This window comes from Aplidium turbinatum, chromosome 6, assembly GCF_918807975.1.
Source record: "Aplidium turbinatum chromosome 6, kaAplTurb1.1, whole genome shotgun sequence".
NCBI lineage: Eukaryota > Metazoa > Chordata > Ascidiacea > Aplousobranchia > Polyclinidae > Aplidium > Aplidium turbinatum.
This window is the reverse complement of record NC_137477.1, coordinates 34,782,606-34,809,576: the sequence shown is the minus strand read 5'-3', so window position 1 is coordinate 34,809,576 and position 26,971 is coordinate 34,782,606. Positions and strand designations below refer to the sequence as shown.

The following is a 26,971-nucleotide window of genomic DNA, read 5'->3' as shown; positions in this document are numbered from 1 at the left end:
CAAACGGCAAAATTTGAAACTGCCTCGGCAATTACTGTAAATATTTATTAGGAAAAGATTGTACTAAAACATGTAAAACGAGAAGCGAAAAATATACTAGAGTAGTCTATTACGAACGCATTGTTTGATTTATTGTGGTGTAATAATACCAAAAGTAGTGATAAAGCGAGCAACGCGATACGCACGCTGTTACGGTAATTCACGTTAAAAAACTCACCGGGAGGGGAAAGTAAGTTAATTTTGGCCTGGGTTGATTCAACGTTCGAGTTAGCACAAATCGATTTAATTTTTCCGGCGGGTTATATTGCGTAACAACAATGCCCAATAAGAAATTTACGTTTGTTTTACATTAATTTCGACATCTAGCGATGTTGAATTATCATAAAATAACGTGAATTACTCAACCAGGTACAGGTAACATATTAATAGCTCCCTGCGAGAAGATCGCCTCGATTTACGTAAGCTTATAAGCCAACATAATTTCGGCACAATTGGGACACTGCGAGCAACACAAAGTCTGTTTGATGAACTAGTCAGAATCGGTATCATCAGATGCTGTATCAGCTGGACGAGATAACGGAAAGCGAGGCGCAACAAGGAGTAGATGCTTACAATAATTTGACGTCTACTGGAGTTAAATCAATGCAAATAGCAGGCTTTGAAACAACTTTTTTTTTTCGACGGCCAAACGTGTCCGACTGAAGCAAGCTGTTCGGCGGCCAATCACAAGCACATGGCGGCCATCGGAACTTCGACACACATTTTTACTTCGGCAGAAGCGAAAAATATACTAGAGTAGTCTATCACGACCGCACTGTTTGATTTGTTGTGATGTAATAATGCCAAAAGTAGCGATAAAGCGAGCTACAAGATACGCACGTGGCACGCTGTTGCAGGAATTCACGTTAAATAACTCACGGGGAAAAGTGAGTTAATTTTGGGTTGATTCAACGTTCGAGTCAGCACAAATCGATTTAATTTTTCCGCTCGGTTATATTGCGTAACAACAATGCCCAATAAGAAAGTTACATTTGTTTTACATTAATTCGACATCTAGCAACGTTGAATTATCATAAAATAACGTCAATTGCTCAACCAGAAACAGGTAACAAATTAATAGCTCCCTGCGAGAAGATTGCCTCGATTTACGTATACACTAACATAATTTCGGCACAATTGGGATACTGCGAACAACACAAAGTATGTTTAATAAAGAACTAGCTGTCAGAATCGGAATCATCAGATGCTGTATCGGAGCACGAGGTTGTCGCGTCATCACTGGAATCAGACACATCAAGAGGCTCATAGCTTGGCTGTAAATCTATACCGTCTTTGCCGTTCGCAATGAAGCGTCCACGTTTTGCGGCTTTCGGGCTTTGATACCACTCCACAGGCCTCTTTTTTTTTCATAAAGATCCATCAGGGTGTTGATTAGGGAATAAATCTATGCTGTGCCATAACGACTGGGAGGAATGTTTAACCCTAACATTACAAGCGCTCGTGTGGCCTCGGCATTTTCATTGCCGACGCTAATTTTGAAAACTGAATTTATCGCATCAATAAAGTGTATTGTGGTGTCACTTACATCCTGCTTATGTCAGACATCAGCTGCTTGGTCAATCAATAATGTTAACAATTCAAGCATAGACAGGGTGTATTGTGATTTATCGAGTGCTTTAACTCTTTTCTAGTCCTTTGTGATTATAAGTGGCAAAGTACTACTACTTTATTTACAAGGCCGCTTGTGTAAAATTTTCTCGGAACTTCATGGCGGACAAATGCGGCCGACGGAAGGGCGAGACCCGGCGGACAAAATGTCGGTTTTTGTAGGTTAATCGCGGCGATGGCCGCCTTCAGTTTCGAGGCCTGAATTATAGGGTGATATTTTTATAAAAGATTCTCCCAGCTGGGCACGTGTCTAAGCGCCGTCGAAGTAGGAAGTAACCCAAATAAACCATCCAGCAATAGTAAGATTGAACATTCTAGTCTGGTGTAGTCTAAGTAAATTAGTTTTTTCTTGTTGTCCTTACAATCACCTCGGCAATTGCCGACGCTAATTTCGAAACGTGTGGTTAGTCTTTCTCACAAAGACTGCGTTTAGCGTCGCTGCAGCAATTAAGCTTTAATAGGTTGGATGTTTTCTTTCTTGCATCTTGCGATCTTATGAGCGCTGCTAAACTAAACAAACTTCTTTTATGTTTTCCTTTGCGACCTAAAAAGCGCGTGACTCGTGACCTGTTATCTTTAAAGTGACGCCTTCGGATTTGCCGCATTTGTAAAAGCGATTGTTTTTAGTACGTCTTTAGTTTGTATCGGTTATTTTATTGTCATGTTCATTATGATGTCATATTCACATTCCCTTACGCTGACCGGGAACTGAAGTTTGATTGTGACGTAACGAAAGTGAGACCATTCGGAGAAAAGATCAAATTGCCGACGCAAATTTGGAGAAAAGATCAAACGTGGCTTTCTCTCACCAGGAATTGCCAGCTGTGGCAGTTGCCGTAGCAACAACAATGCAGTGCGTACCGCCGTTTTTCCACGCAGCGTTGTTACGGAATTGCTTTGTTCTGTCGGATACCTAGCGAGAGACATAGCGTAAAACAAGAAGTTGCGCTGCAGTTGGTTGGATAGTCCAGCGTTTAAGAAAAACGGAAATAATTGTAACGAACACTTCATAAGTGGCATGAAAACAGGGTGGGCAAAACATATTTTGCCCACCCTCGTTTCACGGCAGGGTGGGCGTCGCCCACCCTGCCCACCCTATTTCGACGCCTATGGTGACCCTAACAACAGAAGAAATGACATATTACATGACTTAGTAAGGCATAATTATCAAATTTTAGCTGAAAAAATGTGTAAATTTGGCGGACATTTTGAATTTTTGCATTTTACCAACCTAAAACATCATCATAGATCAAAAATTTCAACGGATTCGTGATCAGCGTGAAAAATGGCCATAAAAAACACTCCTTTTAATGGGACAACAGAGAAAAAGTCTATGTGTGCCCAACCCTAATATTACATTAGTTTGGCCTAAACTATTGGCCTAATTTAGTGATTGTTGTCGAAAGCAAATTACATTGTTGTTCTACTTTTCTAATTCTAGTTTTTCCACACGCGTGGTTAGTTATTTTTGTCTCCATTGTTAGGATCATGTTAGGATCACCATGGGGATCATGTTGAGAGCCTTCACGTGGCGATCCCCGTTAATCCTTTACAGGAGACTAATCTCAACACTACACTCCAGTTACTGCCAGAGAGAGCATTGTTAGGAAAAGGAGATTGGATGTCTCTACGACTGATGAAAGAAATCGAATCTAGAAGACACAAAGCAACTGGAACAATCCGTAGCAACAGGACTGAAAAATGCCCATTTTCCATCATCAAAGTCTTTGGAAGAATGCCTCGGAGTGCTGAAGAACACTTTTTAGAAAAAGACGCAAATATTCTAGTTGCAAGATGGAATGATAACGGGATTGTTTTGATTGCTTCTAATGAGCATGGAATGCAACCCATGAATCGAGTGGAGCAATACTCCACTGCAGAAAAAAAAAGAAAATAATCGTAAACATGCCAAAGCTTATCAGCATGTCATCATCATCATCATAATCCATCGTCGGTTTGTTCCACACTAGTGGGGGTGGCCGATTGTTTCCGCACAGCAATTGTTTTAATCCCTTTTCTCCATTTCACCCTGTCCCTTGCATCTTCCTCCTTCAGTCCGACTTTTTTAAACTCATCCTTCACTTGTTGTTTCCACGTTCTTCTTGGACGACCGCGTTTCCTCTTCCCATCCACCTTTAGATCTAGTGCCTTTCTAAGAAAACTTCCTTCCTCCCTCCTTATCACATGTCCATACCATCTTACTCCATTTGCCCTTGCCAGTTGGTCTATGGTCTCTCTCATCTCTAGCATATCCAACAATTCTTCAGTCCTTTTTTCCCTTCTCGATTTCACCCCACACATTGCTCTCACCATTGACCTTTCCGTTCTTCTCAGGATTGCCAGTTCACTCTCTCTCAATATCCATGTCTCGCTACCATATAGCATTGCAGGCCGCACACAGCTCCGATATACTTTCCCTTTCATCCTTAGTGAGAATTTTCTGCCATACAACATTTCCCCACATTCCCTGAACTTTGCCCAGCCCAATCTTGCCCTTGCTGTCACCGCTGCTTCACATCCACCACTTCCATTTATCCGATCACCCAGATAACAGAAGTCTGTCACTGTTTCGATGCCATGGCAGAACTCATCATCATGGCCTTCCACTTCATTCCTTCCTTTACTGCATTTCCCACAAACAAAACACTTCGCCAATCTTGTTGCGGCTCTCTTGACATTAGCACATCTTGCATGTACCCACTTTCCACATTCCTTGCATTGCATTGAATTTCTCATCACTCTCTTGCCACATATTCCACAGGGATCTACTTTGCTCTCAACAACTGTTCCTTCTGCTCCACTCACCATCACTTTTGTTTTTGTTTTTAATTAACTTACCTAATATTTCTTGCAGCCATCGTATTCCAAAAATTTGCCGAAATTAAGAACTAGGTTAAAACTTCAGTATAGCTAATAAACAGATAAGCTAACTTGTTTCTGACTCTCACAGCACTAAACTAACTAAAGAAACTGGACTGACCGCAAAGTGTCAAGCAGTTCGACCTAGAAATAGAACAAAGCGTGACCTACTTGTCTGTTGCAAAAATGCAACGTTTGTCTTATATGGGTTAAATAATAAATATGTATAATATATTTTAAAAAATTTTTGTACGGCTTCAAAAAAATATGTATTTAAAAAAAATTAAATACGGCTACATAAGGCATACAGACTGTTCAAATATTGAACATCTTGGATGCAGGATTTCCCTGTAAGGTTGAATGCTCAAGGTTACAAACTGAAAAAGGCGGAATGGCCCGTTTCGGCGAGTCTGATTCGGCGAGTCCGATTCGGAGAGTTCCCTATTCGGAGACAGCCTTTTTCGGAGAGTTCCCTATTCGGAGATTTTTTGAATCGGGTACCGTAGCCTAATTATTATCATTGCCATTTTTACATCATTTTAACGTCGCTAAACGTTGAAATCGTGCAGAAAAAAATAGAGATAAAATGTTTGAACAATTAAATGAAAATTCGTCATGTCAGTTCAGTTGAATTGTTTTTATTTGCAAATATCATATCAAAAACAATACACGTCAACATAGCAAAGGAAATTAGCAAAGGAATTTGGAGTTGAGGCTAATTGTTCTGTGGAGTGAGCATTCTGTTGCTCCGGTTTTCTTTGGTAAAGTTATGAATATAGAACGTACCATATCACTAGGAATCTTTCCAGTATCATAAATATGATTTAAGATCTCAGTGGTTAGGTCTAAACCCCACAGATCTAAAGCTTCGATAATCGATAATTTCAACTATAAAAGAAACGATATTTTGGAATATCCTAGTATGCGTATCCTAGTCAGCAAAAGTTCTCTTTTCTACACGGTTTCAACGTTTAGCGAAGTTAAAACGATGTAGAAACGGCAATTTCTGCTGGTCGGAGATAACTAGGCCATAGTAGTTCAACGTTTAGCGACGTTAAAACGATAGGCCACACATTTGGTTATATGTTACTACAATGTAAAAATGAACTGTTAGGCTAACTGGGTTCTTGGAACAAATCGAAGGGCTTTGGTGAATGTTTCTCAGTTGACGGTACCCGATAATTTTTTTTTAAATTTTTTTAAAAACCTCCGAATAGGGAACTCTCTGAAAAAGGCTGTCTCCAAATAGGGGACCTCTCTGAATCGAACTCTCCGAATCGGACTCGCCGAATCGGGCTCGCCGAATAGTAACAGACCCTGAAAAAGGAGTAGCCTAATCATCTGCGTTTTACAATTAGAGTATTAGCATACAAAAACGAATTTAGGCTTTATTTGTAAGTTGTTTGCTCACTTTTATTCGTTGCATTTGCAATTTAAAACCTGTCTATGCAAAATGTAGCCATTTGGTTACTGGTACATCAAAAATAGAAATAATGTATCTTAGACTAAAAGTGTTTACATAAAAATTAGAGTAGCCTACGCAAGCTAGTTATTTGTTGAAAAATCTTTTGAAAAACAAAAAAATTGCATAAACATTTCTTCACATAAACACATCTGCAGTGCTCCAAAATTGTCCAATTTTTTGAAAAATTCAAATTTTCTATAATTGCCTCTGCACCATGGTTTTTGCGAAAGGAAACTGTGTGTAATTATTGTTTCCAATGACTTTGTTTGGTTTCATTGCCTTGACAAGAGATAAAACAGTGGACTAACTACACAGGGTTCGATCTTAGCGCTGGTCCTCTGGCCAATGTCTAGTGCGAGTTCCCCGCGGACCAGTACGAATCGTTTCGCACTGGTCCGACTGTCCAGTGCAAAAATATCATTGTATTATGACTGTCGTTTGATCGTTTAGAGTGCGTCGTTCTCGTTTGCGCTTCTATTCAAACAAGAAAACACGTGATCCGTGCGTGTTAAACCGTAAAAAAAAGGCAGCAACATCACGTGTTAAATCATAAGAAAAAAGTAATCGCAACATCACGTGACGATGTTAAATCGAAAGAAAAAGGGGAATCGCAACAACGCGTGAGCTCTGGTAGCCTAGCACAGAACTCTCAAGAGATTTGATGCATAAAAATGTTAAAATTGTGCTGGAGTTTAGAGAGCATGTGAGTGATGAGGCATCAAATTAACTTAATAAATAGGTTAAATTAATAATGATTGTTGACTGTTATTATTGAATTAGGTCATCATCATCATCATAATCCATCGTCGGTTTGTTCTCCACTAGTGGGGGTGGCCGATTGTTTCCGTGCAGCAATTGTCTTAATCCCTTTTCTCCATTTCACCCTGTCCCTTGCATCTTCCTCCTTCAGTCCGACTTTTTTAAACTCATCCTTCACTTGTTGTTTCCACGTTCTTCTTGGACGACCGCGTTTCCTCTTCCCCTCCACCTTTAGATCTAGTGCCTTTCTAAGAAAACTTCCTTCCTCCCTCCTTATCACATGTCCATACCATCTTACTCCATTTGCCCTTGCCAGTTGGTCTATGGTCTCTCTCATCTCTAGCATATCCAACAATTCTTCAGTCCTTTTTTCCCTTCTCGTTTTCACCCCACACATTGCTCTCACCATTGACCTTTCCGTTCTTCTCAGGATTGCCAGTTCACTCTCTCTCAATACCCATGTCTCGCTACCATATAGCATTGCAGGCCGCACACAGCTCCGATATACTTTCCCTTTCATCCTTAGTGAGAATTTTCTGCCATACAACATTTCCCCACATTCCCTGAACTTTGCCCAGCCCAATCTTGCCCTTGTTGTCACAGCTTCACATCCACCACTTCACATCCACCACCGCTGCTTCACATCCACCACTTCCATTTATCCGATCACCCAGATAACAGAAGTCTGTCACTGTTTCTATGCCATGGCAGAACTCATCATCATGGCCTTCCACTTCATTCCTTCCTTTACTGCATTTCCCACAAACAAAACACTTCGCCAATCTTGTTGCGTCTCTCTTGACATTAGCACATCTTGCATGTACCCACTTTCCACATTCCTTGCATTGCATTGAATTTCTCATCACTCTCTTGCCACATATTCCACAGGGATCTACTTTGCTCTCAACAACTGTTCCTTCTGCTCCACTCACCATCACTTTTGTTTTTTCAAGATTCACCTTCATACCCTTGGTTTCAAATGCTTCTTTCCATTTCTCAAACTTTCTCTCCATTCCCTCCATACTATTACTTGTCAAGACCAGGTCGTCTGCATACAAAATTTCACTCAATAAGCCCTCCCTCACTCCTTCAGTTACAACGTCAACCCACAGAATTAGGTACTATTGAATAAGAATACCGTACTTAAAGAGATACTAAAGGAAAAACCTGACTTGGCGATTTTCCACGTTCTTTGTGTTTAACTTGCTACCATAAAACGATTTTCAATAAAATTTTGCCCCATTGCAGTCTGACCACCATTGCGTGCGTGCTTTTGTCAGAGCTTTCAAAACCAGAATGAGCCTGAGCAGCGAAGCGTGCGACTTTACAGTCTACGCAACAAAAGACGAGCAATCAGCTGATCACGCAACAGTTGTTACTACCGGCGATTTAACTGTAGGCTATGTATGTATGTACATCAAAACATCAGATTTTAACGTCAAAACATCAAACAGTTTGAATGTTCAGTTTACGCATTTTAATGCTTAATTCCCGTTTGAAAATTTCATTTAGTATGCCTTTAAGGTTTATGCAAGATTGCTTAAAGAATTTGCTTTCTGTTCAATAAAGTTCTCTTTATTACAAAATTTATCAGTAAACGGGACGATCCAGTGCGATCTCGTGCGGACCAGTGCAAATGGTGAGCCACTGGTCCGGTTGGCCAGTGCAAAAAAAAGTTAAGGTCGACCCCTGCTACAGCATAGAAATATAGTTATTTATAAAAACGTAATAATCCCCCTTAAATTTGGGTGTGTTAATTGGCTACACTGGGCATTATATTACAGGGTTAATAAGATTAAAATCGTCCAGTCCCAAGATGGGCTTAATAAGCGAGGCCTACTGTATTATGTAGTATATTATGTAACAGTTGAGAAGTTCATATTTTAAATGATTTTCGCAATGTTTTAAGTTGATTTTGCCAATTAATTTATGCCTTTCATTTATGTGTCCTTTTCCAAATACTGTAGAAGCCACATCTACAATGACAGAAGCTTTATCAATAAATTAGGCTACGGTATACAAGTTAGCGAATCTGGCTGATTTTCATTTACTTTATGTATATATTCATTTCAATCATTCAGTTACATTGTCAAGCCAAAACATAAGTAGAGAAACAGCAGCGTCCACTTCATTGTTTAAAAAACAATGTTCTAATCATACAAAAATACATTTTAAATAAAATCATGCAAATAGTGAAGTATTTGCATGTCATAAGATATTTACGGTACCACCAAAAAATGTGTTAAACTATCAAGAAGCAAAACATCGATATTTGAGTATTGACATGTGATTTTAGTTTCATATCATAAAATTTTATTGTCACTTATACAAGTTCTTACCAGCTTATTGGTCATTGGAAAACAAAGATCATGTAGCTTTTCAAACACGGTTTTACGCTGTCTACTCTCCTGCCTCATGACAAACCGCAATACCCTCATATCTTTGCAGAAGATTTCCAACCCGTATGGATTACGTGCATCAGCAGTTCGTAGTGTTGTTGTAGTACCACCGACCTTCTCTACACGATTTATGGTACATAGAGGAACATCCACAACAAATGAGATGTCCTAAATAAGATAACGGTATATTTAAAAATTGATAAATTAAATTGTAGTTCTTTGCTGCATGAAAGAAGTACGGAGTAGTGAAATTTTTTCTTTAAATCAAGAAAGATGTATTAAAAGTGGAGTATGGACTTAAAACCAACTTCTGAGATGGTTTGGGGCTTGTGCCACTTACACACATGTAGCCCATAATTTTAAAAGGTTATCCAGAGATCAAATTTCATGAAAATGTCATAACTTGGAAACCGGTCAAGCTAGAATGTTGGTTCTTGGCTTACAATGCTCAGAAGGTCCATGTTTATAGCTGCTCTAATGCAACGTTTGACTTTATTTAAACTAAATAAGTCAAAAATTGGCAAAATGAAGTTTTCGCCTTATATTCATGAAAAACTTAGCATCCATTGTGTTTGATTTTGAAACAGAACCTTCACCAATAGAATACTTTAATAGTAACAGCCATTGATCATCATCCATTTCCTTTGCCATTGCACTATATGACTTTTATGAAACTACATTGCTGGTTGGTATATACTACTATACCCTAGGCGTCAAGGGTGAGTTTTAAACTACCAGCTAAGCAACAATTTATATAGATCTACGTTTGAAATAGCCTAGAATTGTTATGAGATTGCTGGCCTACAGATACTACAATTTCTATCATTGGAACTGTTGAACAACTAAAGAATGTAAAAGGTTGTGCTTGTATTGCAGCTTAATCGCTACCGACATTGACAAAATGTTGTGGTGCCTGTCAGATCAAATCTCTATAAAACTATAAAATTGCGAGAGTTTGGTTGAAACACTCTGCCAGTTGTTTTAAGGAAATGTGCAATGTTAAGTGCAATAAGATTAGACCATCATTTAGCAATAACTAGTTGGTGAATTGCTTAATAGCAACTCCAGGCCTGCACATGTTGTTATGAAGCTTTTCCTCTATGTAAGTAAGCTATATTGGACAGTGGTTTAAGATCATTTTAGAATTTAGTGACATAAAGTTTCATGGAACTGTGGTACAAAAGTAATGAGTTGTTACAAGATTAAATACTGTCATAACAGTAAACTAGACTTCACTGTGTACATACTGTTCAATCATGTATAACGGCATGTGCAGGCCTGGAATTACTAATAAACAATTCCCATACTAGATATTGCTAAATGATGGTCAAATATGATTGCACAGTTGCAATTAACATTGTACATTTCTAAACTAAAGTACAACTGGGAGGGTGTTTCAACCAAACTTCTGCAATACCATAGCTTTATAGAGATTTAATCTGACCGGCACCACAACATTTCGTCAATGTCGGTAGTGGGGATGGGCAATTCAGAATACTGAATCTAGAAGGATTCGGATCCTAAACTATCCGAATCCAAAATGGCAATAAATCCGGGTAACAAGACTCGGTTTTGAAGATATGCATAAGTCTTGTGCAAGCTGTCAGCTTGAGACAGTGAACTGAAAAAAAGTGTGGTTTACTCACTGTTTTCTTTGCACTGACACCATCCACACTTTCAAAAACATTTTGTACGCGTTGTGCGCGCACACTGCACAGCGCATGCAACCCTACATCACTGGCTCGCATGAGCAATCAAAAAAACTAAGCACGCAATTTTCTTCACACTTTGTACACATGTACAATCGTGCAATATTTATTTTTAAATCCATGTGTGTATGCGACTCTGCGATAGTTGGCGTAACAACATTGAGCAGATGCCCCTGCTAAAAGAGTTGGCTCTGAAATATCTCAGCATACCTGCCACATCAGCATCTTCCAAGCGATGCTTTTCATTTCCAGTGCGGGCTTAACGGCAACTAAGCTGTGCTCCCGTTCAGCGTTGCCAGATGATGAAATAGAATACCAAATTAAAAAATTCTGGTGAAATTTAGAGGTCTTTGGTGTTAAGCTTTTCGATCTTGGAACCACACAACTTTTTGCAGAAATCTGGTGAAATTTTTCCCACTCAATTTTTTTCAAGAAAGTGTTTTCAATTTTTTTAAACTTTATAGCAAATAATCCCTGCCCGCATAGAAAACGTTTTGCAAGAGGTTTGCGTATGCGCGATGGCAGTGTCTTATGTCTTAAAAACTATTTGTATTTTAGGCAAAATTGCTTTAATTAGGATGTTTTAAATATCTGGTGAAATTTTTAGTTATATACTTTTTGGTGCCAAGCAGCTTCAAGCATCTGGCAACACTGCTCCCGTTTGACTGGCAGTCATTTAGATTTAGAATGCCTTATTTAATGTGTTGCACTGCAACAAACATTCACATTCACATGAATTTTTTTACTTTTTGCGTTGCTGGAGCCTGGAAGTTAATAGGATTCGGTATTCTGGAATAGTGAATTATTCTGAATTGCCCATCCCTAGTCGGTAGCTATTAAGCTGCAATACAAGCACAACCTTTTACATTCTTCAGTTTTCCAACAGTTCCAATGATAGAAATATACATTGTAGTATGTAGGCCAGCAATCTCACCACAACAATTCTAGGCCTTTTCAAGCTTAGTTCTATATAACTTGCTGTTTGGCTAGTAGGTTGAAACTCACCCTTGACACATACCGGTAAGATATAGTAATATCATTGCCGGAATGGCTCGTTTCGGAGAATCCGATTCGGAGACAGCCTTTTTTGGAGAAATCTGTTTATTTAGAGAATTTTGTATTTTATTCCACAATATTTCAAATATTCAAGATTGTTCCTATCCAAACTGGAACCCAATATCAAAAGGCTGATGACATTGCACCAGCCTCATTCGTCTCATTAGAGTTGGACTTTAAGTTGGACTTTAAGTAAAACCAAACAACTTTGGTTTTACCTTTTTTGTCAAGTGGCGTTTGATACTCTGTTGGTTGTCCAGGGGGCACTATTACAAAAAGTTTGGGAAACACTGTTCTAGTGTTCTAGACCATTTAACGACTTCTCAGTCGCCATGGCTGCCGGTAGCTTAAATGCCTGATGCTCAGATATCATATCACGTCTGATGCTCACATATCTGATCACAGTATAATCAGAATACAGGGTGTCTCACAAAACTTTTAACCCATTCAAATAGCTTTATTTCATAAACCAATCAACATAGTTACAAAAACTAAACTGAAATGGAAAGCTGAGATGTTAACAATTCTGAAAAACAACATGCCTACAATGTAATACTACATCCACAGTAGTAATACAGCAGTTCATAAAACATGCTCCAGATGGCCACCGTTGCGCTGGAGGCATATTTGAGCACGGCGAGCGAAGTTGTCAATGACCCGAACACATTCTTCCTTTGGGATGGCCCTGATCTTCTGGGTGATGGCTTGTTTTAGTTCAGGGATGGTCTGAGAATTATTCTGATACACATTGTCCTTCAGATAGCCCCACAGATAGAAGTCAGGGGGGTTGAGGTCCGGGGAATGGGGGGACCACTCAGGGTCTCTGCAGCAGCTGATTAGGCGGTCTGAGAACTTCTCATCCAACCACGCCAGGGTGACATTAGCAGTGTGGGGGGTGGCACCATCTTGCTGGAACCATTGCTCTGCTCTTAGAAACGGGCTTCTTCCTCTGGCTCTGTTTCTACGCCCCAGAGCGGTCCAGAACTGCTGGAGGACCACAACAAGGTAACGCTCCTTGTTGACGATGACTGCGTTCTCATTTTCATCTTCGAACCAGATTGGGCCAATGATGCCATGTTTTGAAATTGCAACCCAAGCAGTGCATCTGAGTGAGTGCAGGGGCCTCTGTAGCACTTCATCAGGAGGAGAGGTGCCCCAGAACACATTGTTTTTACTGTTGACATACCCATACAGGGTGAAATGAGCCTCGTCAGAGAACCAGAGGTTGTAAAGGAAGTCAGGGTCGTCTTTGACGATGTCCATGAACCACTGGCACATGGTAACTCGCTTAGCCTTGTCTGCATCAGTAAGTTTATGCTTTATCTGGATCCTGTATGGATAGAGTTTCAAATCTTCCTCCAGAATCCTCTGTACAGAGGACCGGGTCAGACCAAGCATTCGGGCCTGTTTACGGATCGATTTCTTTGGACTTCTCCCAACGAAGTCCCTAACTGCAGCAATGTTCTCTGGAGTCCTAGCTGTCTTTTTTCTCCCATGTTTTGGTGTTGTAGGCATTGTCTGGTTGTTGTGAAGTGATCCAGTAGCTTGAAACTTTTTGACCCAATAAAAAACGAGTAGTTTTGATGGAAATTTGTTGAAGTCATACTTTTGCCTGAATTTTGACTGCACTTTTTTGTACGATTTTGACTCCAAATACAAAGTCACACAGAAAATTTTCTCTTCCTTGGTGTAGTTCATCCTTGCAGATCTAAATTTGTTATGGGCTAATTTAGTTAAATCTGAAAAAGAATGAAAAAAGCATTAAAATTGACAAAGTTATGCAAGGCCACGGGTTAAAATTTTTGTGAGACACCCTGTATATAAGATGTGAAGGTAATTTCTGATAAAGTTGCACTACATTCATCAACTTCTAATTTGCAATATGTTGATTGAAATGTCATCTGAGACCAGGCGCAAATTTACACCATGTCTAAAGATTTTAAACTCAAGGATCCAGAAGTTCAAAAACACTTACGGACTAAAAGATTTCTAACCTTGTTTAGTGACTTCAAAATGGGGAGATGGAGAGAAATCTAGTACTGAAAAGATTGGAAAAAATCTTAAGATGAGTTTTCTGAAGACAAAGTTCTGACAAGGTGTGTGGCTTTATATGACAACACCAGTGGTGGCAAGAGACCTGGTATTGGGAGAATCAAGTTGAACAGGCCATCAAAGCTAAGCGATTAGCACATAAGGCATGGAAGTCTAGAAAGGGTACAAAATCATAGTGTGATATGGCTAAGCAAACAAAAACATGAAATTTTTATCATGCTCACTATGGCGCAGATAGACAGATTTGTGCCAATGTTAACACTAAATCACCAGACGTGCATCGACTTGCAAAATACATGGGAGAGGAAAATCGTGATGTTGTTGGAGATAAACCGGAAAGAATTGATGTAGAGGAGACGGCAGCAAACCAAGAAGCAATGGAACCCAGAACTCAAAACCCGGATTTAAAATTAAGAAATCCAGATTTATGTGAAAAAGATTCTTATCTAAAGAAGTTTAAATGATTCAGTCAAACTGTACTGTATGCTATTCATACTTTTTAGTGTTTACCCTCTGTTTTGTAGGCTAGGCTAAATCATTTCTGAAAGGTAAAATTCACGACTGCAAAGAATAGTAAAAAAGCAATGTTTCTTTTTTGAGCTACAAACGAAACATTTGAAAATCGAAAACAATTTTCTATCATACTTAGCTTACAATCAAGTCGTCAATGGAGCCCTAAGAAGGTCATATCTATAAGACTGTCACAAATTGAAAAACAGACTGAATAATAATATAAGTCTAAAAGCTTTGAGTTTTGTGCATTGTCATAAAAATCGCTTGAAAACAACTTGAGCGATAAATATTTACAGTGAATTTGCTGTTAAAGTCTTTGTATTTTCAAGCCTGGGTTTTTTTTTTCGGTCATTTATCGGTCATTGACCAATTTTTTAGCAAAATGTCCGAAAAAAATATAGTCAATTCGGTCAAAATGTCCGAAAAATATATAGTCAAATCGGGTGTTGCAAGGTTCAGTTTCGCTGATGAACGTTGAAGAAAGTTTTCTCAGATAAAACACGACGTTTCTCAGCGAAACTTAATGTTGTAGCTCATAGGCGCCTAACTATTTTTTGGCCGTGGGGGCGAAAGCGTGTTTCATCAGCAGCAACGTAAATTCAGCAAAATGTCACGCAGATGGATGACATAATTATGTCATCACACTAGGATTGTGACATAATTATGTCATCACACTTTTATTGCCACACTCGGAGTTATCGCTACGTTCGACCTACCGTTAATTATTATAAACAAAACTCGACCACTTCGGTTAAGCAAACACATGTCATGCGTAGGCTAGCGGTTGATGGACTGCGACTCTTTAAGCTAAGCACAACATAAAGTTTAGCAACGAATTAGATTTATTACCATGAAACAAGAGACGAAAAGGTTTACTAAAAAGTAAAAGGTATGCTGTAAATGGAATAACAATGTCTTGAAAATGGAATGCAAATACTAACTTGATTATACGCTTGAAAATGTACCTGTTAAAAGTAAAATCATTCACGTTTACATCAATTCAACAGCACGTCACCTTGAATAAATTTAAAAGTTGCTGACATCCGTAAACAGCCCTTGAAAAATAGTTACGGAACGACGTTTGATTAAGTTTTCGACTTGAATGACATAGCTCCCTTTTCACTACAATATCGCAACTTATGAGTATGACTGACCTGCTTTTAACTTTATGACTGACCTGTTCTCGTGTTGCAGATGAAACAAAAGATGCGCATATTCCCGCCTTTGATCAGGTTTCTATGGCAACGGTCGTGTGTGCGCCATGCAGTTTGTGCGAGTCCGTTGTTGCGTTGATTATTCCGCATGTGCGCAATGCGGTTTGTACCAGCCCTTGTTGCGTTGATTAGTGGTTACGTCGTGCCGAGACTTCAAGTTCATTTTCGCAGCGAGCGATTCACTGCCGCGACAATTCACTGTAGAGGTTTCGACTTTCGAAAGCAACATCGAGTCTGTTTGCAAGCGCATAAAGCTAAACACACGCTCCGTCTACGTAGCAAATTATGTTGTTTTTGGGTGCATGCAACATCAGATGACATTGAATCGACACAAAATGGTAGATTTTTGCTATGTCGCAGGCAGCAAAATCAGTCATTTTTACATTGATTCAACGTCTGCAGACGTTAAATCAATGTAAAAATGACAGATTTTGTCTGGTGTGGAATTGTAGCATCCTACTCGTTCTAGTGATTATTTATCGCGAAGCTGTTGCGGTTTGCATTCAAAAAACGTTGTCCTGCTGCCGATCGCTAGTTCATCTATTGTTTTATGTATCAATACAGCATAAAAAGTTGGTGCCTATGTTGTAGCTAGTCAGAAAGTGCAAATTTTGGTTTGTATTAGCTACTTGAAAGAAAATATTTTCATCAGAAAAAATGACCAAAGTAAATAAAAAATTACCGAATTTTTTCAAGTCATTTCGGACAAATGACCGAAAAGTGTCAGCAAAAAAAAAACCCAGTTTCAAGCAATATAATAAATAATAAGTTTGGCTAAATCGCAGTCGCCAGTGAGATACTTGAACTGTGGCCAGTGAGACGGTAGAATGTCTTCCATGTGCCTTCCTGCCGAAGTAGGTAAAATCAATTGATTGGATTGTGTCCTGCCAATGCTTTAATTGCTTTTTATCAAGACAGTTCATCTGGTCTGAGGCATTAATTCTAGTATCTTTATTTGAGTCAGCACTCAAAAAAGCATTGTAGTGTAAGTCAAATGGTCTCGGCCGACATGATGCAAGAACATCTCACCACTAGACAAACTTGCTGCAAATTCCTTACTAATCCAATTAACAGAATGGTCGTTTCAGAGAATCCGATATGGAGAGGCCGATTTAGTGAAATGACAATTCAGAGACAGCCTTTTACGAAGAAAAGCCGATTCAGAATAAGTAATTTCTTGAAAATGCAGAGACTCCTTCTGTTTATTTGGAGAACTTGTAGGAATGATTTGAGTAGGTTATTATTTTAGTGAGGTAGATCTAAATTAGCTGCTGTCTTGCAGGTACAGGCAGAGATGAACGTATACGCCGCAAATTCTACGCCGTAGACTTGCGGTGCAGACTTTTTGTTTACGCTAACGCTTACGGCCACATTTTTTTGGATAGTTGTCGCTTGAGGCTACGCCGTAAAGTTTTCACGGTTTTTTTAGCGCATAGCGTCAACGCATACTTTTTAATGTCTTAGCTGTTGTTTGCATTTTTTTTTATCAAACTTTCCAATTTTTGAATAAGTTGAAGGAATGTTTTCAATGGGCAAAGACATAATGAAACCAAAACGCAGCAAAATGTCAGATGAACACTTTCAGATGCTTGTGTTTCTTCGTGGAAATTCAAAACAAAACTTGTTTGTTTCGAGTGGTTTATACCGTGTGAATGTTAGGCACCTAGCAAACAAAATGAGTTTACGCTAGTGTATGCGCTGAAGCCGCCAACTTTTTTTACAAGTTACGTTGATGCATACGGCGTATGGTTTTTCCAACGTCTCACAATCAATGTGCAAGGCGTAGCGTCGGGCTGCTTTGTGTCTTGACAGAATGTGCTGTTTTCATTGTGGAATTTTGAGCGATAGGTTATTATCGGGTATTGACCTGAAGTAACCTCTGATTACGAAATCTGTATTATTTAACGTGTATTCTAGGTCATTCAATTGCTACGTGCAGATCTGGAGTCTTCTTTAAGCTTCTGCTTGTTTACATTTTATGCAACTTGTCAGAACAATGAGTGATGTAATATTGCGTAACCTTCTCGAAGTTACTATACCGAGAAACCTTCTATAAATAGTGGTGTAATTTATTATGATGATTATTATAAGTTGATTATGAGAGTTGTGTTATGAGTTGTGGATTGGTAGTTGGTGCAGAAATTATTGTTGATTGAGAGTTGAAGTAATCGAATACAAGTAGATGAGAATTGGTGCTGATATAAATTGTGTTCGAAATTAGAGTTATTTGAGAAGCCGTTCGTTAAAGTCCTTCAAGAAGTTAGATTATCATCTCACTAGTAGAACCATTCGACATTTAATTGACTGCTTTTCGGTTTGACCCATTAAACTACGTCATTGAACCTTTCCAAGTCTTTTTCCTGGTAAGAGATAGAAAGAAATCGTGACAGAACGTTTGCATTTACGCTGATGGCGTCAATATTTTTTGTATGCGCGTACATCACTGGGTATAAGTTATAGCGATATCTAGCAAATAGCAAGGATTATTTTATCATCATGATCCAAATTCGGTTTTTCCCTCACTAGTGTGGGTGGTCGATTCTTTCCTAGATGGAGAATAGCAGTGATTGCCTTCACTCTTATTCTCCATCTCGTTCTATTCAGCCAACAAAGAAGATCTTGGAAACTTTTCATGCAAGAGGCAGTCAAAGCTTGGAATCAAGTGTGACAATAAAAGAAGAAAAATGGGGAGGCTATGTGATTAACCTCTATTATAAGCTTGTCATCGAGCGAGTCTCTGGGGCTGAGGGTCTACCCTTTTACCATCCTAGATTTACGATGTTCCCAGACTCAGCTGGAAGGTTACTAGAGAGCAGCCAGTCATTTGTTTCATCATCCAAGATACGCAGACATTAATTACAATACTATACAATAACCTAAAGTGCAACTGCACGATAACTTTGACTTTATCTGAAAAGAGCATGTTTCAATCTATAAATACCAACTTTGCCCTTACATTTTAAGGCTATATTTATCTCAATAAAAATTATCACAACTATGATTTTCCACGCGCTTGTATTTTTGGCCACGTTTCTGCCATGGCGGATTGCATTGCGCAACACGCGGATTATGACGTCACTTGTAGTCAGACCTCGCAGCGACCATCGGTTTTGAAAGTTCTTTCGTTGTATTCGCCCTGTAGACCAGGAGCCAGGTCGATTTATTTGACTGTCTGAGTCAGTAGGGTTTGACAAGTGTTTCTAGACTGAAGTTTTACGTAGATTTCAATAATAAATATCTTACTTGCACTGGTCTGACCGTTTTTGTTATATTAAGCTATTTCTGAGATGAGACGTGGCAATATCGCTATATCCGTCTGAATGCTTATCAAGATGGTATAGGCCTACATCAGGGGTGTGCGGCCCGCAAGGATGTGCCAATTTTAAACTGTGTGCGGCCCGCAAAACGTGTTTATAATTTAGTTTAGTCTGGTACGTGTGAACAATTTGTGGAGTGGATTATTATAGATTTCGCACCTTCTCTTAACCATTTTAGAAATCTCCCACCGGGCACCGGCCACCGCTAATCTGGTTTTTTTTTTCGCTGAGACTTTTCGGTCATTTGTCCGAAATGACTTGAAAAAATTCGGTCATTTTTCATTTATTTCGGTCATTTTTTCTGATGAATATACTTCCTTTACAAACGTTTCTTCAACGTTCATCAGCGAAACTCAACCTTGCAACACCCGGCCGCACACATCTTTTATTGCACACTAACACACGTTCAAAAATAACGCAAAACAAAAATACAGTAGGCCTACAACGGAAAAGAATAAAAACAAGTAAGAATGACCAAATAAAAAAACACGTTACGCTCTAATGGTTTGCAATTACAAAGTGAATTAACTCCTCAACAATTTTACCGCTCACGTTGTAGCGTGCTGGCTTCCCGTTACTGTGCCAGTGCGCATATGCCACGTCATAATTAAATGTTTTGTATGATGCAGCATTTAACTTCAAACACATAAGTTTACTGGTATCTGCAGTTGAACAACGCAAGCGATTTCTTGTTGGAGTTCGCAACCGAGAAAGCAAACTGAATCCACGTTGTACAGTTGTGTTCTCTGCATTAAAAGTCAGCAAAGCATTAGCAATAGCTGCCAAACTTGGCCAATTTATGCCACGCTTCGTAGCTATTGTTAAAACTTTCAAGCATAGACAGTGTGTATTGTGATTTATCGGGTGCTTTGACTGCTTTCTAATCCTTTGTGATTATAAGTGGCAAAGTACTTTATTCACAAGACCACTTGCGTAAAATTTTCTCGGAACTTTTTTTTTTCACAAAGATATTGTACTCATCAGCACATCAGCAAGATGCATGCAAGTTCTAGTTCACAATCTATCTATGTCATGTGGTTCCATTTCAATTGGTCCTTTTAGTTTGTAATTGTAGTATTGTTTGTCGTCACCACTAAGTGTCGAACCCGTGCCGCTAGAATGATATCTCGCCCGCGCCCTCATTTTCTCGGAACTTTATGGCAGACAAATGCGGCCGACGGAAGTGCGAGACCTAGCGAACAAATGTCGTTTTTGTAGGTTAATCGCGACCATGTTCGCGATGGCCTCCTTCAGTGTCGAAGCCTGAGTTGGAAGCTGTTTTAATTCGTATTTAGGTTAAGAAATTACGAAATCGTTTTACTGAAAAATATCATCTTCTCTTTTTTCAATTTTGACAGGGTTTGAGGCTTCCCTTGCTTCCATTGAGGATATATACGCCCCTGAGGCTACTCAATACTTACCTAAAACGAAAAAATTCCAGCTAAATGGAAATGATTTCCCACCTGCTCATTAAAAAGTTACAAACAGATATATTTTTGTAGGGCTTTTTGCGTCTACTCAATGGAGTACGACGTTGCAAAAACCATCACACAAAATCATTATCTATCGTATCGATGTGCAGTCAAACATTTCACAGAGGTTATCACCAGCTCCAAAGTTAACTCGACTGCCGAGAAACAACACAGGCCTCGAAATTCACGGCGGACACGGCGGACATGTCCGCCGTCACAGCATGTGATGTCCGCGGGAAGTACCCTCTAGATCGGTCATATTTGTCCGCCGAGAAATATCGCAGAAACTGGCGATACAAATCGTCATTGCATAGCACGAACAACTGTTGCAAGAATATAATTTGCGCTGGGAATGCGAAATTATCGCATTCCAAGCGCGCATCTAGAAAAAGTTAATACTGTATCTCTTAGCTTCCATTCAAGCAGAAAAACTTTCGAATTTTACGTTGCTTCAACGATTGATGACATTGAATCAGCGTAACAGAGGTGAATTCTTAGCTAAGAATTGATGGGAGTACCGGTACTTCTACACTAATCACGCGCAACTTAGTTCAAGTCTTATGTCACAATGTCTGGCTTTGATCTCCGAGTAATATTGATAAGGCAAGGTTGGTTACAAAGTTAGATTATAAGAGTATAGGCTACTACAGCAAGATGCCGCAAAACTTAAGTTTTGGTATTACAGTAAGAATGAAGAGGCCCAGGGAAATTTCTGAAAGTGAGAATGAGGGCGATGAACCTACTACTAGGAATTTTAGTGGTGATAGACGCATATATTAAAGGAACAACGAATCTAAGGATTAGCTCTTGCAAAGATCACAACACATCGTTTACCCCAAGCCATCAATTTCCGGTCATCAAGGCCATCGACAATATGAGTGACAAAAAAAACATCAAAATTAAGAGGTTGTTTGAAATCGCATATTTTATCGCTAAAGAAGAGCTCGCATTTACGCTTTTCCCTCAACTAGCCGGTCTGGAGAAAAGACACGGAATAGATCTCGGTATCACGTATCTTAACGACAAGCAGTGATCTCGTGGAGATTGGCGCACGTCTTTGAAGATCGATGTTATTGAAGCTCTCATCATGCGCATATGTTTGAATGGCCTTGACTGCGCTGATTATAACTCCGAGCCTGCCGTGGTCTCGTGGAATACTGATACTATTTTGGAGAGGCGACCGCATCACGGAGAGGGGAAAAAATAATTGTGCTTTTTCTAATGTTTTGTTTATTCTCTTCGTCACTTTCGCTCACATGTCACGCAAAAATAAACCTAAAGAAAAAAGCCTAGTGAAACTTTGCACATTAGAAAATAGTAGCGTTACGCGTTAGTGTAGAAGTTTTCCGACTCGTGCCCAGAGCATTGTGACGCAAGAAGCCACACGACCTCGTTCGGTGGAAGTTAATCAGTTATGCCGCGGATTATTTTTTTATTATTTATTTGCATCAGACACAAAAAGTCCATAGAATTTAAGTTTTTAACAATCATCATATTATCATCATCATCATATTTAGTAGCTACACGGCGTCAAGCGCACGTCGTTGGTCTGATGAAAGCCTTTCAGAGTGACTTTGCTGAAATTTTAAAAAGCCTAAACCATAGCTATGGTTCTCAAATGGCGAAGACTTATCAAGATAAAGAGATTAAGTATGACGATCGACGTTAAAACTGGTGTGTCCGCCGTAAGACTTAATTTGTCCGCCGAGATAGCTGCTCAGACCGGACACGTTTGTCCGCCGTCAACAAAAACGAATTTCGAGGCCTGCAACATTATGCAATATGCTGGGATAATTTCCCGACTGACAGATCAATTTTTTCCACGACTCGAAGGAAAGATTTGAAAACACAGTGGCATTTCTAGAAAGTTGAAGTCTTTGAGTGTGTTATTTTCATGTTTGCGTTTATCACAAGCAATGAGTCATTTGATCAACGTACAAAGGGATACGTCGTTGTTTATCGAGGTCTGGTCAATAACATTTTGAAAGAGTTGACCACCAGCTCAAAAATTGATAATATATGCAACATGCTGAGAAAATGTCCCGATTGACAGAACAGACCGATCAATCTGTTTCAAGCGGTTTGACCTAAAGTTCCAAGGCAACGCAACATTGTGTCACACTTGAAAGCACCACGTCAGTCACGTTTGGGAAATGTTACTTATGTATTTACGTTATCACATACAATAAGACATTGGATCAACGTTCAAACACTAAGTCTACGTCTTATATTTCCGATTGACAAAAAATCGTAGAGTGACGCAAGAAGCTTCTTTGCAATCACTGAAATCGATTTGCGTGCGTACATATTTTTTCTGACATTTTGACCGAATTGACTATATTTTTTTCAGACATTTTGCTAAAAAATCGGTCAATGACCGATAAATGACCGAAAAAAAAAACCCAGCCGCTAATCCATTGTGTTTAATTATTTGGAAAGTAAAAATGTATAGTCACATAAAAGGCTTTATGAACAAATTACGACTTTGGAAAGCTCACATACAGATAGAAAATCTTTTCCATTTTCTAACTTTGAGAAACTATGGAATGCATCCCGAGAAGAAAACTAAATTTGAAAAATTGTTGTATGAATTTTCGGCTCGTTTCAAGGACTTCAAATCTCATGAATATTTGTTTGGTATATTCTCTTCGCCATTTGACACAGACATTGACTAAGCACCAGTTGATATCCAACTTGAACTGATTGATCTTCAAGAGAAAACGAATTTGAAAGCAAAGTATTTAGAAATGAATCTTGGCGATTTTTACCGAAAACATCTCAACCAAGATGACTTTCCACATTTGAAAAAATCCATTGCTTCAAAAATGGCACTTTTTGGCTCAACGTATTTGTGCGAACAATTTTTTTTTCTAAAATGGTCGTCATGAAATCTCCCTATTGATTGATTCTGACAGACAAATAGCCTACCTGGAAAATAGACTTCGAATTGCGAGCACTTCCACTAAAGTAAATTTGGAAAAGGGGTCGGGAAAAAAAGCCAGCTGCAAACTCCTCACTGAACTCGTTTAAAAACGGTGTGACAATAAATTTGAATAGCAGTTTTCTTCAGAAATTTATGCGTCTTAACTTATTATTTCTGCAAAGAGATAAAGTCCCCTAATAATGCCATAAGAATAACATGAATAACAAAAAAACTACTGTTTTGTGCCTGCAACTACTAGAAATCATATGTTAAATAAACGTGCGATCGCGGTTTCACCCAGTTATTTATATCTGGCCCTCCTGTAATAAAGGTTGCATACCCCTGACCTACCTCACAGGAAACAGTAAGAGGCAATAAAAGGTGATTTTAATGAAAAGTAAATTATAAACTAAAGATATAGGAACAACATGACTTGATGTTATGATCAAAATGAACGCTTTTTGTTTGATTATACGGAACATGGTAACATGCAAAAAGTTTCAATCACCAGACAAAATCATTTTTACATAGGCTACCGGATAGCCTATCTAGTACATTCAGTAACTACGAAAGGTAAATATAAAGTTTATATTGTATATCTTAGATAAAACATACGAACATGTTAATGTTAGCAAAGTTCCAAGAGCTGAAGCAAAACAACCCCATCTGCCCTAATGAATGTTGAAGCGTTATCAGCTCATTATTGTACAATACAAAATCTTTTCGATATAACCAAGTTTGCCTGTTCCAATCTAAGAAACTAGCCCTCGGCGATGGGCATCGTAGACCACCCCTGGCACACAGGCATCAACAACTAAATTTGTACAATATGCTGGCTGAAAGATGCGTTTTCATTATAGATGCCTAATGCCTTATACATTTACGCATTCACTAGCAACCAAGCCTATCTCGTCTAGTTTAGTCTCCACTAAGTTCAACTACAAGTGACGTCATATCACTAGGTGGCGTAGACGAGTTTGCCACTTCCAGGTAGCGTGAGAGAGAAGCGCTAGAGAGCGTGGGAAAAAGATCGGTTTCTTGGCTGTGGACCTCAATTGTGAGGAAGTGAGTTTTTCAACCCGTATCGGATGTCTTGGCAATGGATTCTTTTAATTCAATTAATTGGATTGGATTCTTTTGATTCAGTTAATTCAATCGTGCAGTTGCACTTTAAAATGATATTATAAACAAATTTCTTTTAATAAACAGATGCAGCTGTGAGATTATAAAAATCTCTGAACAAGGCTTTCTCCGAAAAAGGATGTTTCGAAATTGAGATTTCTCTGAATTGGCTTCTCCGAATAGTTCATGCAATCTTTGTCAACATAGTATCTTACCATGTAATATAAATTTTGTTTTCTTGTTTTGACGTCTGTTGAGTTTGTGTAGTTTTGCAAAACTATCTCTGTACAAAAGTGCAACCTATTTGCTGCTTTACTTTGTGCATTTTATTACTTTATTTCAATACAAAGTTTTTTGTATATAATCTTTTCCAAAGTGCATAATTGCGACTTATCAAATATGATGAATAATGGTTACCGGTACTGCTCTCATCCAAAAAAAAAGAATTCTTTACCCTTGAAAACGTGGGGTATAGAGTAGACACCAGTTTTCATCATTTGGTCAAACATGCCAGGTGACCTTGTCAATTATGTATTAACCACTAGATGCAGCAATACACTGGGGGAGAGAACAATATTGCTTTCATCGTCGGCTGCGTAGCCGAGTGGTGAGAACGTCTGCGCAACGTTCGAAAGGACGTGGGTTAGGGACGAGCAATTCAGAATAATTCACTGTTCCAGCATTATTTCGGAATACTAAATCGAATCCAGAATCGAATCCAGAATACCAAATCCTATTAACTTCTAGGCTCCAGTAAGAGTAACGCAAAAAATACAAAATTTCATGCAATGTTTATTTGCAAATTTAGACACAAAACAACACAATCAAAGTAGATGTTTATTGTAGTGCAACACATCAAGGTCTATGACATTCCAAATGACTGCCAGACAAACGAGAGCCGTGTTGCCAGATGCTGGAAGCCGCAAAAAGTAACTATAATTTCACCAGCTATTTAAAACACCCTAAATAAATTGACATCGCTTAAAATACACATAGTTTTCAAGACACAAGACACTGCCATCACCAGAGGTGGGCAGTAGCGCGCTACCTTTGTAGCGCCGCTACTAGCGGCGCTATTTTTTTGGTAAAAGTAGCGGTAGCGGCGCTACTTTTTAGTTGGAGTAGCGGCTGCAGTAGCGACGCTATTTTTTTTCCAAAGTAGCGGTAGCGGGAGAGGCGCTACTTTTTTTCAGTCGCACTCCCGCTACCGCTACTTTTTAATTTAAAGTGAAAAAAATGCTTGTTTTTTTGGTCAATACTGGCATTTTTCTGGTCAATACTGGCAAAGTTTCGATGTTTTGGGAATCTCGTTTTCTGGTGTGGAGCTGCGATCCGGCGATCAAGGTATGAAATCGATAGCCTAATGTTCATTGTAATTTTAATAATAGCGGAAGTAAAGTTGTATATGGTTTATAGAATATAGACTACATTCAGTGAGCATTGCCTCATCAGTCATCACCTATGCTAAGATGTCCAAAAATAGGGTTTTATCATATTGTTTAAAGTAAAACTGTTGACAAATGATTAGCTAAGATATTTGTTGCTGATAAAATTTTCTTACACGATGGTTTTTGTTAAAAGAAATCATAACAAGGCAATTTTGATGCCAATTCGGTTGTCATCAGCCAGATTCAGCCATTCAATTTTCATCAGCCCTGCTTACAACTTAAAAGTTACAACATAGTTTATCTTATTTCTAAAGAGCTGATTTATTTCTAGCTGACGTCAACTTTTTCGGCGAATATCTCCGTGTGATGAAGCTTATCTGTCAGGCTTTAGACATTCTCCAGGGCGAGTGTAAGGCGTATTACGGAGTCTTGCTTCCAACAATTACAATTTGCGCAAAGAAGTTGACCGAGATCAGTGATCTTGTGACCTGTGAGGAGTTGAGAGTGAAAGTCCTTGAAGGGGTGAAGAAACGATTCAACAAGTGCTTCAACGACATGAAATGCGTTAGCCTATAGCATCGTGTCTTCATCTCTCCTTCAAGACGTCGTGGCTACAATTTCTGCACTACGTTTCCACGGATGATGCTGACGCACTGCAAGAAAAAGTCAAGACAGATGTAATTCGACTGTTGCGGGAGATATCAAGCCAGGTTGATACCGAGAAGAGTGACACCAACACCAGTCACGACTCCGAGGATGAACTTTTTGGTGTGTTGGCGCCATCCCGTGAAACGTCGGTGCAAAAGGAAACAGCAATTGTGGACGCCTTTTTTCGGACAGGAGCAAGTCCTTGAGCTTTTCGAATACCGAGTTAAAACATCTGTTCATTACATACAACACCCCCATTCCTTTCAGTGCTGCGGTAGAGAGGCTTTTCTCTGTTGGAAAAGATGTGCTTAAGCCAAAGCGGGCAGGACTTAATGACTCTCATTTTGAAATGGTCGTGTTTTTGAAAGATGCGTAACAAAAAATTTCCCTTAGAATGTGTTTTCTAT

At 39.0% G+C, this 26,971-nt stretch overlaps 1 protein-coding gene across 1 annotated transcript in view; it reads right to left on the bottom strand.

The window, feature by feature from the left end:
• LOC145772608 (phosphatidylinositol-3,5-bisphosphate 3-phosphatase MTMR2-like) overlaps positions 1-26,971 on the bottom strand; it is a 133,793-nt gene that overhangs the window by 101,655 nt on the left and 5,167 nt on the right. Inside the window, exon 2 of the mRNA XM_082584468.1 lies at positions 9,091-9,318. Coding sequence (XP_082440594.1) covers positions 9,091-9,318 — 228 coding nt within the window. The remainder of the gene's footprint in view (positions 1-9,090; positions 9,319-26,971) is intronic.